Source organism: Macrosteles quadrilineatus, unplaced genomic scaffold, assembly GCF_028750875.1.
Source record: "Macrosteles quadrilineatus isolate MER2022 unplaced genomic scaffold, UCM_ALF_1.0 Scaffold_28__1_contigs__length_1566739, whole genome shotgun sequence".
NCBI classification, from domain to species: Eukaryota; Metazoa; Arthropoda; class Insecta; order Hemiptera; family Cicadellidae; genus Macrosteles; species Macrosteles quadrilineatus.
Genome location: NW_026542621.1, coordinates 1,017,788 through 1,038,054, shown reverse-complemented (window position 1 = coordinate 1,038,054; position 20,267 = coordinate 1,017,788). Strand labels below are relative to the sequence as shown.

General features: G+C 34.6%; 1 protein-coding gene across 1 annotated transcript in view; it reads right to left on the bottom strand.

Annotated features, from left to right (window-relative positions):
* Positions 1 to 3,180: 3,180 nt before the first annotated feature.
* The window catches only part of LOC129005622 (histone-lysine N-methyltransferase SETD1B-A-like), a 49,977-nt gene continuing 32,890 nt past the window's right edge, over positions 3,181 to 20,267 (bottom strand). The window contains exons 15-16 of the mRNA XM_054434579.1: positions 10,941 to 11,198; positions 3,181 to 9,552 (exon numbers count right to left, since the gene is read on the bottom strand). Of these exons, the coding sequence (XP_054290554.1) occupies positions 9,379 to 9,552; positions 10,941 to 11,198 (432 nt within the window). The 3' untranslated portion in view covers positions 3,181 to 9,378. The remainder of the gene's footprint in view (positions 9,553 to 10,940; positions 11,199 to 20,267) is intronic.

Sequence of the window (20,267 nt, the reverse complement as noted above, 5' to 3'; positions counted from 1 at the left end):
AAAACGAAAATCGTCCCACTAATAACAAAATGGCGCCCTAAAACGTATCAAATCCAAATAACCATGAGGGTGGCTGAAAATTAACTTGCACCCCCCTTTACTTTACATTTTTAACTATTTGAAATCGGTTTGCGGCAACCTGTTTTGACATGAAGGGCTACAATAATGATGGCAAATTTTAAAAATTTTGCCCTTAGGGGTAGTGAGGTTTGGGGGTAGCTTAAAAATGTCAAACAGGAAGTATGGTCGAGAACAGGTAAAAATTGAAAAAGTGACACCTCAATCTTGATATATAAAAAATGTCCCAAACCCCTTCATCTATGCTGTTTCGTTAGTAAGGCCAATGGTGTAAATACGAGGAAATAATATATGTCTTTGTTTGTATTTGTTGTATTATTTGTTTGTATTGTCTTTGTTTCAGGAAATAGTTATTTGTGCAACTAGTGAGAAAAGTGAGCAATTGACTCACTTGAGAGAAACCCTTACTCACGAGCCGTAGGCGAGTGAGGAATGGTTTCTCGAGTGAGGCAATTGTACTTTGCACTCGAGTTGCACATTATACTTTTCCTACAGTTACCATAAAACAAATAAATTTGTGAAGAAACATAACCTTATTTTTCACAGAAGTGAACTTTTAGTATAACATTTAATGTGAAGTTACAAATACAACAGTACAACAGCTGACCAGCTGATTTACAGCCAGTGCTGCCAACGTATTTCGCGCGCATACGACGTTGCCTGCATGTTACGCGCTCACTATTCCGTGCCTTCACGTTGCAAATCTGGAGTGAGACAAAGTAATTAGAGTGAGACAATGTTAACATTGTCTCACTGATGAGCAAATTGGCCACTTTACTTTCTCAAATCAGTGAGAGAACATGTACATTGTTAGGTAACTGTAGGAAAACGTATTTTTCTCTCTTTTAGCGAATTTCCCTATAGGGAAGTAGCTATTACCGTAGGTGGCACGGTAAGACCTAGACCCGGGACCGATTGACTTTTTCATTTTGATGTCCCCAGAGGCCAAAAACACTATTCGTTCAAATTTTTATATATGTATATATATATAGACTTATATATATATATATATATATACGTCCGTGAACGCGATAACTTGAGTAATTTTTGTCCGATTTTGATGAAATTTGGTTTAAAGGTGTAAAGCGGGATAAACTTGAATGAGTTCGCGAACCAGCACGATCGGAACATGGGAACGGGGCTTTACGGGGGGTTTTATGGGGTAAAAATTGGTTTTTCTCACTTTTGACCCTCAAAACACAAAATTTCCCAATTTCTCTTTAGACCTTTTTAAAGAGCTTAAAAAAACAAATAATTTAGTATATAAAAGTATTTTTGTTCGAATATTAGTAACGGAGAAAATTTAAAAAAATGTAAATTTAAAATTCCCATGTTATTCTTATGGAGAATATTGTCAAATGTTGTAGTTTGCTTGTTTATGAATATATTTTGATCAAACTTGGCAAATTTATTTATTTTGTACTAAGCTATCAATATTTTACTCAAAAACACACTTTATTAGTTTCCTTGTAGCAGCAAACCTAGGTACTCGTTAAATCTAATGTTATTAAAATATATTTAACTGAAAATAAATTCAGACAAATGGAAATTCGCTTAGTCGGCAGGTTTGCTGCGGCGGGGGTATTTACAAATCTTGTTTTCTTTGTTATTGTTGAAACTCATATATTTATTGTTATTGTTGAAACTCGTAGGCTATATTTATTGTTTGTCGTTCAATTAAATTTTCACTTACTATTCTTGTTTGTTGTTCATGTTCATTGGTTGTTTTGATTTGTGTATTTCTATTTAGTATGCTTATTTAGTACCTGATGTAAATGACCTCATTTATTTTGTAAATACTACACTTTAAGCCCGTTTTTGAACCTTTTTTGATACTTCTTGAATTGTATTTATTTTACTCCATGTCATTTTCAGAAAAATACTTTTGTATGTTAAAAAAATGTCTTTGTATGTAATGTTTAAGTTAGCTTAAGTCATCTTGTTGTATTACCATTGTAAATTGGTTCTTGACCGTTGGAAGATAAAATAATAATAATAAAATAAAATATGTTTCACTAAAGAGCAATAACAGTTTCATGACATTATGAGTTGAATCAAATAATTTAGCTTCGCCGATAGGTAAAATTTCAAGTTCTAAGGAATTTTACTAGGCCAAAATCACATTTAAAATATATCAAATTTGCATGCAGCACATATTTCTGAAGAAGAATACATACATGTCTAAACAAATGTGGGACTTAGATTGTACAATGAATTACCCCTGTATCTTACAAATTTAAATGCTACTCAATTCAAAGATAAAATAAAAGATAAAATAATTGATACAGCCTACTATTCACTAGACAAATTTTTGGAGAACCCTATAGTGTAGATAAAAATTCTCTGATATCCTACATGAGTTTATCTTTTATTATTTTAACTATTAATTTTACTATAAAATACATCACTATGACGAAACACCTGTTCTTATGTATGAAATGTACTTTATAAAGAACGTTTTGTGTCAATAAAATATGTCTATGTCTATGTCAAATATAGGCAAAAAATGATTCATAAGTCAAATTTTTACACCACCATAAGATGGTTCATGTGTGGAAATTTTCTGTCCACAGGGGCACCAAGCAAAACCCGCTATTTTGTCAGATTTCTAAAGTTTTCCCTGACCCTGTCTGAAGCCGTATGACATTATTCTTTATACGAAAATAAAGATAAACTCTCATCACCTTTCCAATGCTACAAACTGTACTCTTCGCGCTCAGATTTTTTTTCAAATTACATTGAACTTTATATTGATGTGCTTGTGTTACAAGGTTAGTTTATATATGAAAATGAAAGTTTGGAATCCTCTTTCCAACGGTAACAATATTATAATGGATTGCATTCATTTTCAATGCGTTTGAAAAATTACACTTGTGGACAAAAAATGTCCAATGGGTACCGAGCGCCAACTTTTTCTGAACATTTTCTGTCCACAAGGCGCTCCTTTTAAACTATGATCTTTATGTATGAATTAACAATGATTTAATTTATAATTAGAAATACTAAAGAGGTTAAGGTGAGAATATTACTAAGTTCAAGTTGAGCACACTTGTTACAAGCAGGAGTCTGAAGAAGTAAAAATGTTCTCCAATTATTTTAAACAAAGATTTATTCAATACCAATTGTTTACATAACTATTCTAAAACTATGAACATAGATACTAAAATATATACCAATTATTTAACAAAAACAAATTAACTCATACAAATTAGTTTGTACAACTCAAAACACAAGTTTTCAAACAAAAACTACAATGGTACTAAACACAGTTTTGTTTAAAAGCTGGTTTTATTTCACTTAAATGGACTATCCACAAAATGTACAAAAATAGTTTTTTACCAGCTACTAAACACGTGAAATACCTTGAGCTCCTTCTCTAATACATCCTAACAATGTCAATTAAGATAAAAGTATTAAAATTAAATTTTCTGACTCAAATAAATTAAATTACTTTAGTTTTTTTAACTTTTATAAATTTAAATCAATTAACTTTCATTTTTGTTTGTCAAATGGGAAGTTGTTATTAATTCCAAATAAAAACTAACTTTACTTAATTTTACCAATTTCATAATTAGGAATACTTCACCTAGAAAAGAAACATGAAAATGTTGTTAAGAATAATATATTTATAAAATAAACCCTAAAAACTCATGGAAGATCACAACACCGAATCAATACACACAAAAATAACCACCCCAAGATGAGTTTAGACTAAGAATAGGAAATAGCTATTTAAATATTAAATCTACGGACAATAAACCAATCAACTTTTACTATCTCCCATTAGTTGTTACCACAGTTAAAAAAATAATGTTAAATCTTGTTTAATGCAAGAAAACAATATACAAATACTGTAATACCATTTTATGTTACCAATTTGAATTGGGAATTGGGAAAATACCAATTTAATTAACAACTGGGCGTATTTTAACCCAAATATGAGTGTAGGACAAAGTAGAATATACTAAGAGCAGCCAGAAAAATACTAAAATTTATAACTTTAAGGCTTTTAGTCACTATTAATCTGTGTTAAAAAAACACTTCATTTGAACGAATCAACGTCTTCATTTGTATATACAATTTATAATTAATAAAACAGACATTAGGTTTCATGTAAACAAAATTTTATTGTGTTTCCGTTTGCAGTCATTCAAACCATATAGCAAGTTGTAATGTGACTGGCATTTTAGGATTTTACAAGAATTGTACTTCCCAGAGGGATTTCGAGCTATCACCCTTATAAGAGTTTATATTATTTCAGTAAAAGTTCCACTGGTGTAGACACTAACAAAAAATAATAACGAAGGTAAAGGCTAACTGTAAACAAGTTGGTAAGATTGTGGAACAGCAAGTTATGAAACTATTGCATGAAAAAAAACTATTCTTAATTATCAACACATGTTGAACCAATTAACAATTGTATTAATATTGGGGTTTTAAAATGACAGACTAAATATTATGTTGATGGTATAACTTAAAACAAGTACATGCCCAGCTATAATAATTAAGTTTATTGTGTTACCAAAGAAATCAAGATATTAAGGGCTTTAACAAACATTCAAAAAAGCAACTGTTTCCAATCTCCAAAAAGCTAACAAGGGTATCTCTTTTAAAATTGTAAATTTTCAAAACTTACTGTGGTTAGTCATACTTTGTACATCAAAGTTTCATTCTTTTGTTAAAACGTTCAGTGGACCTAGATAAGGATGGGTTGGTCTTTCTAAACCTCTTTGGGACACTGAATTTTTACGCATTTGAAAACTATGTAAACATTAATACTGCTCTGGGTTGTCAAGTTACTTAATATGCAATTAGTACCAGGATACTTTACTAGTCAAAATTCATTCTTCAAATTTTAAATGGAACCTTTTATGTTGATAGTAAATTTTCCTCATTTAAATAAATAGGCTGTGACATAATTAATCAAATTATGATATTGCAGTCCCTATTATATTAAACTATCATACTTATCAGGTGTCTAAGCTTGCTTTGAAGATTGAACATAGGTGAAAGTAGTTGATGGTACAAAATTATGTAAAATGTTTGCTAGTGGAAGTTTGTAAAGGCAAATCAAAACACAATATTAAGTAAACAGCTTAATTTAGTATTTCTTATAAAAATGCACTTCATACCACATTTACATGGTACCACATTCTAATGTTTTTCCAGTTAACATTTTTTATGATGATTAAAAGCAATATAAATAACTTAAATATATTTTTAAACACTATAGGCCCATGCAGTTGTATTACAATTAAAATATTCAATAAAGATGTACTTGGTGTTACATTCTATTACATTTTTTCCAGTTACGAATTGAATATGCTAGTAAAAATAGAAGATAAATAAACAACTTACAGTAGAATCTCGATTAAACGTCAGCCTGTACTTAATTATTTTTAATTGGGATCGAACATTGAACAAGTACAACATACAAATAATAGTTCTAAATTGCTCTTGTATGTAAGTAATTTAAAAATAAATATATATTATTCGCTTGTACAGGCTTTAATTTCTTCCAAAACCTTTAAAATCAACTTACTGTACAGATTTAAAATAGGATTTCTGTTATCCTTTATTCGCTTAACCATCACACTCACAGACCCAGGGTGACGGTTAATAGTGGTTCTACTGCATTATAGTATTTCTTTCTAATGTATTCAGTACCAGAATCCAGTCTGTTGCTGCTTCATAAGTATTATTTGAACACACATAACACAATATATTTTAAAGCATTTTGTATAGAGTTGTCTAACAGTTTTATTACTATCAGATCTGATGGACTTTTTTACCAATTTTTTTTTTCAAATAAATAATTGTAAAGCTAGTATGAACACAATATGAATAGTTGAATTCATTATTTCTTTTAAATACACTTTGTAACAGAATTCAATTTTAATTTAAAATATTTTTATAATATAACAGAATTAACAAAAAAACTATTATATACAGTAGAGTATCACAAACCAGGCTTTCGATAAGTCAGCAGTTCTAATATCCCCATGTGACAGAGAATTGAAAAATAAATTTTAAATAAATAAAATGCCCATATCATAATAAGCTAACGTGACACTGACAAGTCTCTTTATGTATTGCCACTCAAGGTGAATGCCCTCCTGCCATTGGCTACCATCTTCGTGGACAGTTACACCTCATTCCCAGTGTTTAAGTAGTGAGATTGAGCTATTGCATTCTAGTCAGTGTGCATTACGACAAAACTACTAATATGGCAACTTCATCTAACCCATGGAACAGAAGTTATGTACATTAAAACGACTGGGCAAAGGAGGTAATGTAAGCAAGGTGTCTATGGAAGGATTTTCAGTTGGTAAGAATATAATTGGTGACTGGAAAAGAAATTGAGCAGGATAACAAGTGTGGTAAGTTAAGAGAATTGCAGTGAAACATTAAAAGGAAAAAATATAAAAAAGTAGGCGAGGCACTACCTATGGCTCCATCAAGCTCTAGGAAAGGGAACCCCAATTTCAAGTCCATATTGCTAGGGAAAGCGTTTAAGTTCTACGAGCAGCAGATTTTGCAGCAATTGTTGGTAGGCTTGACAGTTGGAAAAACAGTATGGAGTCAGACTACTAACTGTATGTGGTGAAAAACTTTCTGGGGACATGACAGGTGTTTTAAAGTTTAAAGAAAAATTTAAAAGGTAATTGAAAGTGAAGGTGTGACAGAGCAGATTTATAATTCACAAGAAATGGGGTTAAATATTTTACCCTTAACGGGGGTTAGCTAAGCCCTTGCTTCAAAGAATGAAAAGTCTGCTCTTGGGTACCCGAGAAGCAGCGAACTTATTACCATCTTGGCCTGCAGCAATGTGACAAGGGAGGACAAGCTAAAACTATATCTAATAGTTAAAGCTAAAAAACCATGTGCTTTTAAACATGTTAATGTAGCCAGTCTTCCAGTGTGGTGTAAACACCAGACAGTGCATGGATCAATGGGTTGGTCTTTAAAGAGTAGTTTTACAAACAGTTTGTACCTGCTGTTGAAAAACATGTGAAACTGAAAACTCTTCCAAGAAAAGCACTTCTTATCTTAGACAATGTCTCTTCACATCTTGACATAGATGAATACACAATGGTGATATAAAAACTGTAATCCTGCCTCGTAACGTGACTTCATTATACCAGCCAGGGAACCTGGAGTTCTAGAAGATATACAACAGCAAGCTGGTTTCATATATTTTGGTAGTGGTTGAAAATTGTCAAGATTTGGTGCAAAACTTAAAAAAGTAGACTTATTGGAAAAAAATTGGACGGGTGCATTCCTGGAGAAAACTTCTTGACAAAGAAAACAAGATGAAGAAAATTATGGGCTAACAGGCTCCTGGTTGTGAAAATGCAAATGATGGTGACTTGACAGAATGGATGGAGCAGGATACTGGAGAAAACAATCTTTTGAGTGAGGCAATTGTTGAAACAGTAAAAGAAAAAGGAGAGAAGGGAGAAAGTATTTGGGATTCTGATAAAGAAGAGATTAACAAGGGAGATGAACAGTCAAAAAATAACTCACTGTGAGGGACTTAAAATATGGCTTCAATACTTTTCAAATAAAATAACGGACGTTCAAAAACACAATTTTGTGCGATTTCTGTCAAGTTTTCTCCCAAAGTTTACCACATAGGCTACGTCATTTATGAAATAGGCCTACTTATCATTTGTTTGGCAAATACAAATTCACATTAAATATGAAAAAAAACTGCTGTTCTGACTATAGGAAGGTTTCAACTGACTAACAGATCCCTGTCCGTAGAACGGGTACACAGCTAGTAATGTTTATAAAATTTGATTCCTGTTTGTGTTAGCTAGCCTTGGAGGATTAATTTTATTAAGAAACAAACTGTATGCACATGATATAGTGCTTTTATATTCTTCGTTCTATTGTTTACTTTTCACTTTTTGTTCTGTTATATCAGTTCAAGTGAAAATTTACTGTATTCTACAGAGTATTTGATGAATAATAACCATTTATAATCAATTAGAGAATTTTTGTTATGTTTAGTTCTATTATTCTCAATAAATTGGCATTTTCACTGACTCAGACACATTTGGGTCCTCATTAGGCCAGGTTTGAGAGATTCTACTATTGTTGGTAGTAAACCTTCTGATGCATTTGATTGAAGTTAAAATTGAACAAATAAATTCTTATTGTCACTTAAATAATAAATATGAATAAATACGTTCCATTGTACATGACTAAGGTTCATTGAGTTCAATCATATCAATCATTCAAACACAACAAACAACTTGACCTGGTATATGTACTTCGTACCAACCAGATTCAATAATTGTTAACTATTTAAAAATTAAAGTTTAAAAATAATTTGGTATTTTCAGATTAACATTTTTACAGTGGTCAGTGTTAATGTACATATTACCAAATTCTATTATTTGTTTTTGTTAGGTTAGGTAAACACATTACATTAATAAATAAACAGCTTAATTTACATTAACTCAGTTTACCAGAACTCAATTGTTTGCCAGTTTTATATTAAAATAATACAGACTAAAATAATTGAATAAGTGACACCATAAATTACTCTGTATGTTATACAGGTTATCAAGAAGTGACCAAGTCAGATTGGAGGAAAACTTGAGCAATGACGACTTAAGGAGAAGTAATAGATTGTTATATATTATATTAATAGATTTTTGTTAAAAATACTTAACTTTTTCTAGACAACGTTGAACATCAAATAAAAATTCATGCAAATAAATATAAAGAAATTTTGAATTGAAAATCATCAGTTCAGTCAAATTACAAATTCGTTTTTAGTAAAGCTATGAACAAACTTTTCTCCTACTATTTCCTTTTACATGAAACATTAAAAGATAAAAATAAACTCTATATACACGAATATCAATACCTCTTTTTAAAATTGTACTTTTAGTATTTGATAAAATAAAAATATACAAACATTTTCTATAAAAATTAACTTATTAAACATATCTAGCTACTGAACTTATGAAGAACTACACAAATAAATAAACCTATACAATTTCCATATATACATATTAACACAGTTACAGGGAACATATTGTTTACATTTTCACGTACAAAAGAGCGAATTAACCTTATTTTTACACGCACATAGGTGCTCCCTTTGGACTCGACCTAAGATAACAGCACAGGACTAGTAAACAGCATCAGCATCAGCATCCACCTATCACTACCACTAGGTATTAAAATAGTGTTGAATTTACAGGTATGTACATCACTTACTACTTGAACCACCAAGGTGGATAAAATGGAATTATCACAATGAGGAAAGATACGCTTAAACGCTTAGTTGAGCGTACCACGACACTGCGGTGCGCCACATAAACAAGGGATCTTCTCATCTTCAATAGGAAACTTGTAGTCATAAGTGATCTCCTCGTTAACGCCGATAGGTTGCTTGGAATAAATGACAATCTTCTTTTGACCATCAATGGTAATGATCTTCGCATAACAATTCGGCTGGAATAAGAACACTTTGATTAAGGAAGAATGGAAACTTAAAATAAAACATTTTTTTTTAATATTATGAATATACAAAAAGCTAATTGAGCTCATTAAGACATATCTGACACCAGTGTATGGATCAAATATCAAATAAATATTTCTAAGTAACCTAGAATATAAAAAAGTTTAGATTTGTAATGTCAAATATAATTATTATAATACGATATTGAAAATTACAACAAATACAATTATAACTACTATTAATTAATTTCATCAGAATATGTGGATGTTATTAACTCGTTCAATAATTATTGAAAGATGTCAAAATATAAATTGCAGTGGCATTACGTTTGAATAAAGCCACACAATCTAGTGTTTAGCCCAGAACAATAGTGATATTGACTGATCATTAAATAACCTACAGTGAAAATGGAGCTGCAATGTGTCTATACTTAAAGACCTTGTTATTGACTGCATTTGAACACATCTCCAAGAAAAAGTCCACAAAACAAGTGAACATTTAGTAACAAATGGTAAGCGACCACGTCTAAATCACACTCAGTCTATTATAATAATGAACATATGATACCAGTTACCAACCATATTTAATTTTATGTCTGTGTCGCATGTGTTAATTATTTACAATCTTCAAGAAAAATAATAACCCCCCCCTTCCACCGGCGAACATGCAGATTAAGCAAAATTACGTTTACCTGTTTGGATTTTCACTAAAATATTCCCCTTAACATTGTAAAATTTATTTCCTAAATCCATTTACATAATATTGATTTTAATGAGTATACTTAGGCTTGCTGCTGCAGAAAAATAATGAAGTGTATTTGTTAATAGCTTAATATGAAATAAACAAATTTGCCAAAGTTTATATATCCTTAAATATACTATATCCTTAAACAACCAACTAGCCTACCACAATTTATTTATTTATCTCCATTAAACTATTAGGCGTACAACAACGCCAATATACTAAACTATTTGTGTTTTTAAGCTCTACAAAATAGTTTTTGGTGGTAAATTGTGGGAAAATCAATTTCCACCCAATAAAACTCCGTTCCTATAGTCTGATCTTGCTGGTTCACAAATTCGCTTGAATAAATGTAGGTTAATCCGTTTGTACAGTTTCATCAAATCAGATGATTTTTACTCCAGTTATCGTGCTGACAAACACATTACAAATAGCATAAATGTACTGATGAATTTGAACAAGCGTTTTTGGCATCTTTGGGACATCAAAATGAAAAAGTGGATCAGTCCCGGGTCTATGTCATACCATGAGACCTGCATTAATAGCTTATTCCTAATATGGGAAATTGGCTCAAACTAATGTTTTACAGGAAAGCAGACTGTAACAAGTCGTTGACCAGTTCGGTTGGTCAGTTACTTACATTACAACTGTGGTTGATGAATCTTGCGAGATTTCCACATTTCGTAGCATCTATGATGGCCTCCAAATCTATTCGGAATAGATAAGAAGAGCCGATGCCAGTAGCTTCATACTGCTTCTCCCGTAGATCCGCCACAAGTGGCCGAACCATCTGACCCACGTACTCAATAACCATCTCATCTGCAGCAATAGGTTCCATTGCAAACAGGCCCCAATCGTGGATCTTGGATTTGGCAAACTTGAGTTGCTTCTTTCGAAACTAGAAATTGACATAAAGAATCAGTAAATAAATTGAACACAATATAATAAAATATAGATGGTGATTGAAATACTGTTGATTTAACTGACCTAACATATATATTAGGTAGGGGTCTGCGGTGCACCGAAAAAGTCGGTACGGTACGGTACAAGCTTAATTACCGTCATCGGTTCGGTACAGCATTTTACACGGTACAAATTCGGTTTGGTACAGCCTATTATAATAATAAATTACTTTCAGTTTACTATCGTAGTCAATGGCAGTTGGTTCCGAGCACATAAAAGTTTTATCAGATGTTTGTTTACGATCTTCATAATTTATTACTAGCGTGATGATGCAATAAAAAACCCATTAGCAGTCCCAAATCCATTAACATTTTATCACGACAATAATTGTTGTATTGAAGTACTTCCAAGAACTGTTGAGTTTTATCACTTTTATTTCTTTACGACTTTCCCCAATTCTGTTATATCATAAAAATAATAGTTTTATGATGACTGTTAAATGTTATCTCTAACTTAATCAGTATTCCGGTTAACATGGCGGTAGACGATGAGAACTCTGACTGTGCTGTGTGTAATAAAACAGTGAAAGAAGACCAAGACGGATTATTCTGTGATGGTTTCTGCAGGAGGTGGTTCCATATAAAATGTGCGAAAGTTCCAAAAAGTGTTTTTAGTGACATAAACAGGCTACACGAATTTATTCAGTGGACTTGTGAAAAGTGCCTATGTCGCATGGCAACCATGAGAACGTATGTATGTAGCAATGAAAATTGTACAACTCTCCATGAAACAGTCGGTAAACTACTAAAACTAGTAAAGGATCTTAATCAAGACCATAACCAATTAATTTCAAAAATGGAATCATTGAATCAGAATAACATTAAACTAGAATCTCGCCTAACCTCAATTATTTTGACAAAAATGCCGGAAGTTCAAAATCAAAACATATTTCAAGCAGACGACAACGTCCACCACGGCGACTGCAATCTGACCACAACGGATTCATTTGAATCCGCTCCAGAAGGAAAATCTGACCACTCTGATAGGGGTATAAATCCTAAGACCATGACGATTGATATGACGATGTCAAATGTCAGTAATGTCACTGAAATGGACAAGGCAAAAAAAAAATCAGCAGCAGACGACATTGCGCAAACAGAAGAAGCATCTGACAAGAAGAAGAAGAACTGCATGTTGTCAATAGACAAATCTGATGTTGTCTGGACTACTGTTGGTAACAAACATAGGAAGAACAAGACCAACCTGACGAGTGATGAGACAAGTAACAACCGTGTTAGCGCATCTCATGTAGACCATAAGCTGAGTTATGCGGCAGTAGCTACCTCAAACATTAGTGCCAAAGTTATTGCTACGAACCAAGACAGACAGGAGGCAAGGTCGGTGACGAGAAGAACCGTGACTAGGCCTAGATCTACAACCGCTAAACAAGTTCTTGTGGGGACTTCGGATGATGAAACCCTAAAAGGGGCAAAGAAAGCCTGGTTACACTTGGGGAAAGTCAAAAAAGGTACCGAGGTGGCCGATGTTCAAGGCTACGTGGCTAAAGTCTTCCCGGGAGTGGAATTCCAGATTGACAAGTTAGAAACAAAAGGCTCCAATGATAGTTTCAAGATAGGTTGTGACTTTATCCACAAGGACAAAGTTTTGGATGGCAAATTGTGGCCCAAGAACATTACATTGAAGCGTTTTTTATTCCGGGAACCAAGGAAAAGTGCAGTGACGTAGGACATGTTGCTGTCCCAGTGCCCATCTCGGATACCTTAGCTTTTACAGACAATAGGCCTATACAAAATCCTCTAACCTCAAATGTGCCTAGGAAGCCCGACTTGGCCAGGGATGTGGCTCCTGTACCTAAAACTAGTAATCATATGGTATTTGGCTATCTTAACATTCAGTGTTTGCGTACTAAATTAAATGTCACCTCACTTTTTTGCGAAGAAAATCAATTAGACGTTTTCTGTGCTTGTGAACATTGGCTAGGAAACGATGAGATACACGCTTACAGCAAACTGAACTCATTGCAACTAGTAGCAAGTTATTGTCGTGACCTGCACAAGAATGGTGGTGTCTCTATATATGTGAAACAGGACTTGCTCACTAGGTCTAGGCCTATTAATCTTGTGCAGTATTGCAGTGAACTCGACATTGAGATAGCTGGTATAGAACTGATGGACAAATCCCTCATCGTCCTCAGCATATATCGCTCGCCTGATGGGCAGGTTCTGAAGTTCTTCGATCTGCTCGACCAGTGTCTAGGCTATCTTGCTGGTTTCAAGAAAAACATTATTTTGGGCGGAGACTTCAACATAACCCTCAATGCCAACGATGTAATGGCCAATGACTTCGTAGATCTTCTACGCTCTCATGGACTGTTCATCACTAGTCTTCTGCCTACGCGTGGACCTCGCTGCCTTGATACAGTGGCCACAGATCTTAACATATGGGAATATCAGGTTTGGACAACCGAACCGTATGTGGCGGACCATCAAGCGGTTCTCATGGAAGTCAACTCCAGTATGGTGAGTCCTTCTTTAACAGTTCCTGCATGGTTAAATCTCTATACTAGACATCATAGGTTATTAGATGAAGATCTTATTCCTAGTTTTAAACATGCTCTTTCACAGGTCCCCTGGGATGATGTCTTATTTGGCAAGCAAGCCGAATCGGCTTTTGAGGCATTTTTTGATGCATACAATTCAGTTTTTAATACTTTTTTCCCCTTAAAAGTCAGCAAAAAAGTAAACCCTCAAACCAAAAAAACCCCACTCCGGCCTAGGGACAAATCTTGGTTTACTGCAGAGCTGAAGCAGATACAAATGTTTGTTCTAGCATTCAGGGATAGGTACATGACAGCGGAGACCCCCGCCAATAGGGAGCATTTCTTTAATCTTTACACCAGAGCCAAAAGGTTGTATAGAATTAAAATAGACCAGGCAAAGAAAGCTTCTAATGTGAGGCTCATTGAAAGCTCGCTAAATCCTTGTAAGGCGGTTTGGAACTTGGTCAACAACAACCGTAATACCGGTCAAGGGCCGTCACCTGCCTCTAAATGTTCTGCTAGCCCCGATGACTTTAACACCCATCTCATCAGTACTGTAGCAGGCATTGTAGGCACCGCTCCTGTAGATAATAATGAAGTAGTCAAAGGCATACAGTCTCCTGATGCCAACCTTTCATCCTGGCAACCTCTTACACCAGAGAGCCTTGTCACCATGGTAGGCCATTTTAAGACCTCTCACAGCCCCGACATATATGGAATGACTACTGTCATCCTAAAACACACTGTTAATATTGTTGCCATCCCTCTTTGCCAGGTCCTGAACTCTTGCCTGAGTGCCGGAATATTTCCTAGAATTCTAAGGGTGTCTAGAACTGTCCCCATATACAAAAAAGGAGATCCAGCAAGTGTACAGAGCTATAGACCCATATCTATCATACCAACCTTCGCTAAGGTCTTTGAAACAGCCATCAAACTCCAGCTAGTCTCTTATCTTGAGCGCAATAACCTGATGTCCAATCTTCAACACGGCTTCCGTAAAGACAGATCAACTGTCACTGCCGTTTCTGAGCTCGTACATCGCATTCAACAAGCCTTTGAGGATACCAACACTGTTGCCTTGACATTATGTGACTTGAGCAAGGCATTTGATTGCGTCTCACATGACATTCTGCTTGCCAAATTAAATAAATATGGGGTGCGTGGTGCAGTTTACGACACCTTTGTGACATATTTGGAGAACCGACAGCAGGTCGTCTCGATAGCTGGAGCTAAGTCCCGAGCTCTCAATGTTCCTCACGGGGTGCCTCAGGGATCGGTTGTGGGCCCTGTCCTCTTTCTGATAGCCATAAACGATCTTGAGCTAAGTGGCAATGCACTCAGGTTTGCTGATGACACTACCCTAATTTCTGTTGGTAACAATCCAGGAACTGCCTCAGAAAGAGCTGAAGTGATGTTTAGGGCAGCAAAGGACTGGTTTGAGACAAACAAATTAAAACTAAACCAAGACAAGACACAAAAAATCCTGTGCTCACTTAATTCAAACTTGGCTCAGGACGTTGTCAAGGTAAATCTGCTAGGCTTTACGATTGACCCAAAGCTGAGTTGGAAAGACCATGTGGATAACGTGGCTAAGAGGTTGTCGAGAGTAACACATCTTCTCAGGAAGTTAACGAGACTAGTTGATAAAGCTTAGGTACCTAGTTGTGGTCTATCACGCTTTATTCCACAGCCACGTTACTTACGGTCTCCAGCTATGGGGTCATGCAGCTAATGTCTCCAGAATCCTAAAGCAGCAGAAGAAAGCTCTGAGAATTATGACTGGCAGCGGGCGACAGGAGCACTGCAAGCCTATATTCGCTGACTTGGGCATACTCACCATTCATAGTAACTACATCCTTCAATGTGTCAGCTACGTACACTCCAATGTAAATACCTTTACCACCAGACAGCAGGTGCATGCGCATAACACCAGACGCAAAAATCACATTGACGTACCCTATTGTAGGCTCAGCAGGACAAAAGACGCTTTCCCTGTCATGGCCCTCAGACTGACCAATAAGTTGCCGGTTGCAGTAAGGGATTTAAACCACAATCAGTTTCAAGCAAGGTTAAAGTGTTGGCTAAAAGCTAGGCCGTATTACTCACTCAAGGAATTCTTTGAGGACGACCTTACAGGACTCTAAATCTACCGCCATAAAGTTTTTTAAGTTCTTTTGGTCTAATGACCATACGAAAGTCTGTATATACTGTAAATAGTTTTTGTAAATATTGACGCAGCCTATCCAGCTTATGCTGGTATCAAGCCAAGGAGGAGGTAATAAGGTAATAAGGTATTTTCGTGAATATTGAATTTGCCGCTGGCCATTGCCTACTGCCATAAAACTGTTTATGGCTACATATTAAACTTGTAACAAATCTACAATCTTATTTTATAAATTAAATATTTGTTATGGATATTTTATCTTTCTATTGACGACCATGGATATATACAAACTTTTGTCGTAATTTTAATTTCAACATCAAAATACAATATTGCACAATCGTGATATTTTAGGCCATTGACCTTTATTATGCATCCGGTATTGCTGTTTCAGAAGAGAAGCACGTTGATAAATTATAAATTGATATTCCCGTAGTTAAAAAGAATTATTTTATAAACCTATAAAACAAAATCATAAAATCTTACATAAAGATAACAATAACGGAAATTGTAAAAAGGGTATGAAGATAACAACGTCATTCTTTCTCTTTGTTCTTCTATTTCTCGGGTTTCCCTTCATCACGCATTCAACAAGTTGCCATGGTTACTAATCACCCATGTCGTTATCAGCTTTTGTGACATAGCGCACAGCAGGGGGTAAAACTTCACTGAGTGCAGCCGAGCGGCACTAACCCTCCAAGTGTCCATAGTTTAGGCCTTAATGTCCACCTATTTTTGGCGCATTTGCAAGGTTTTATTAAAACGGATCTGAGAAGCTTAAAACAATGTTAATTCTAATGTTCTATATACCATTTTGTTTGGAAAATCATGGGCTTCAATATTATATATAAAACATAAGGAACATTTTTAAAAAAAAAAAAATTTTTAGGTAAAAAAAATTTAATTTCGAAAATTTTCAAAAAAAAAATAAGTTCGCGCTCAATGAAATTGTATAAATTATAGGCCTATAAATATTTGAAAATAGCCACTTTGTTCTAAATTTTATGAGGATTACAAATATATAATAATATAAGGAAGTAGATTTGCAAATAAATAAGTTATGGGCAAAAAACTGATGTCAGTACATAGCGTTTAGCTAAGAATGCATAGCCTAACCATAGCTAGGAATCTGGCTGATAATTTACATCAATATCACTACCTACTTCTTCAGGATCATCAACCAGCACTTCAAAACCACTTAAATCTTCTTATAATGCACCACGTATATCACTACTTTTGATTTTTAACACTAAAACAATGATAAACGTAATAAAACACATCAGTCATCGGTCCGGGGGAACCTAGCTGTTTACAAATACACGCACGTCAGCTGTCTGCTACAATATTTTCGGAACTAAAATGAATAGCGCTTAGAGACAGACCTCTGGAGAAAGCTTAGAATATTACGGAAAGAACGATACCTAACTCGATCCAGTTCAATCCGATTCAGTCAGTCATAGAGCCTTCGCCGTAAACGATGTCTGCGTGTCGAAAAATCGACAAGTAACACTACACAAAGTGTGCTGCTTGTCGAATTTTCGTCAAGTAACACTGGGAGGGCTAATGAGGGTCGGACCTTCTTGGGGGTGAACAATAGACGGCTTATCAGACCCTCCCCTCCCCCATGGTCTGGAGAAAGCATGTAAACAAACTATTGCACAAGCGTGCGTGACTTGACATTGGGCTGCTTCAACTATAATTTTGTCAAATGAACTGTGATGTTTCAAAATCAAAAACAATAATTTGGGACCATACTGCTTAACAATAATGGACTGCAATTATTGTTGAACATACAATCCATTTTTAACAAACTAAGATTATACGATTCAAATACAATTATAAAAATTATCTTGGTATTTTACTTGGGGTAATGAAGTTATGTAGGCTAGTGTAATTCTCGGTTCATCAAGGTTCTACTGAATTATGTTTGGCAGTGAATAAGTGTAGAATGCAATTTATAAATTCAGGGATACACACCTTTTACACAGTTATAAAGTCTAATTGCCCAACATCAAATCTTACTCTGTGATAATCCAAATTTTAGTTTCAGAAAAAAACTTTGCAAGAATTGTATCCATCTTATAACTTAACTAGTTTTGAAGCTGATAAAAAAAATGGTCTTTGCCATTACTTCATCATAACCTCCAGTTTTTCATTGTCATCTGCTGTGAACAGCTGGCAAAACTACACTGTCTTCTACTGAATGCTTTTATATGTTTTTAAAATAAAAAAAAAAACAACTAGACATTGTGTTGGTTGGAAATAATTTATCAGTTTTGTGAAATTATCTTGTCAATAAATGTTTCAAACATGTTTATTCATAAAAACTCTCATCCTATTTTTAAACTACTTAATCATGGCTATTCAAAGTATCTCAGAGTAAAATAGGTAAAGCCACAGACAATGGAAACCATTAAAGTATTATATTGTCTGTGGTAAAGCCTTTATCTCAACTGTGATTTTTCTTGACACAATCCTCGTAGTAGTAAAAGGTTTTGTTTTAATAATATGTGGTACAGTAATTGTTGTTAGAAAACCATGAATGTAGGATACTATCCATTTTCATAGTAATGTCTATGTATTAAAGTTAAAAATAATGGTTTGGATACAGTTCTGAGAAGAAAACCGCAAAAATACGGGTAGCCGCGTACCGTACCGATTTTGTACCGAGAACCGAGGTACAAAATATTGTACCGTACCGAACCGTACCGACCTTAAATTTTCTGTACCGCAGACCCCTAATATTAGGTAATAATAAAAGTGTAGCTCACCTTAAGCAAATAGTTATTTGTGTAACTAGTGGTGATAGTGGCACTTTGCTGCACACGAGAGCAATGTTTACGCACGAGCCGCAGGCGAGTGCGGAATGATCTTGAGTGCAGCAAAGGCCTTTTTCACTCGTGTTACACATTATATTTTTCCTACAGTCACTATAAAGCATATAAATAATTAGTCTTTCAAACACTATACAACACGTTTTTAGGTTCAGCTGGCAACACAAATGGTGCCCTAGAGAAAGTAGTACCCGCGGTCCGTATCACTCCGCTATTTTTCCTCGGCAAGAAATGTGCTCCGCGTTTTGAGAATATAGTTCCGTATGTTTTTGTAATTTGAAATGGTTTCCGCGCCTAAAAAAATGCTTTAAAGGTATTTTCTTGTTTATTAAGATCGTAGGAATGTTTTAAAAACGTTTAAAAGAAAAGTCCAGAAAGTTCAGAAATACCGAAACTATAAACACGAAATGACAGGTTAAATCGCAGTTATAATAGTCAATCAGCTGCTCATAGTATTATTATCTTTAAGTGTTGCCAACCTATTTCCAAGCGTACACGGATTACGTGCATAATAGAACCACGCTGTTTTGTGTTGTTTCGTTGGAATCCTGATGTGCGGCAAAGTATAAACCGTACGGCAAAGTATAAACCGTACGGCAAAGTATAAATATGCAGCAATTAGCAGCTTTCTGTACTATAAACAGTACAAGGAAGCCAACTTTGTCGGGTGACTGTAGGAAAATTAAATATTTAAACAGTAAACTTTAAATGTAGAAGGATAACAAACAATTACTTATGTTTGTTTTAAAAATTAACCTGCTATGGAATGGGTTGATTTTCAAGTATTTTGACGACGAGTCACGGGTGTAGCACATCACTGCATTTCACCACTAGATAGTCGTACTAACCCACTGCGTACGAGTGCTAGTGTTGCCGTGTGCTTGCTTATACTGGCTATTAACACGTTTGGCCTATGGTAGCATGGTAGACTATTGGCGGATTTGAAGATTTGTCGCCCCTAGGCTATCCACAATTTGGCCCTCCCCCTCCAACCATCAAATGAGTGCAAATTATTATAGCCTAGTTTGTAACATTGTTTTACCGATTTTACAACAGATAAATCCTAAATACTATTTTATTTTAATGGAGTGGGAATGGAATCAAATGGTTAATAGTAAAATACGTACTGTAGTTTGATTCGAGGTATTTAATTTTGTTATGCAAATTTTAGTCTATATAACATAAATTTATTATACATATTAACCATTTGGCCCCAAACCCAAATCCTGAATATAAAAATTAAATAAAGAAACCTGTTTACTTAGTTGAGATTACAAATAAATTAAGCTAGGCTACTTAATAAAAACTTAAAGAATTAATTCATAATAATTAATCTGGCCAGGGGGAAAAATTCCGGGGGGTTAAAATCTGGGGGTAAAATTACGGGGGGTAAAAATCCGGGGTTAAAATCCGGGGTTAAAATCCAGGGGTCAAAATTCGGGCCGTACATGTACAGTTGCCTAAACGCTTGTTGGACAAGGGGTAAAATTCCAGTTTTTATAGCTAATC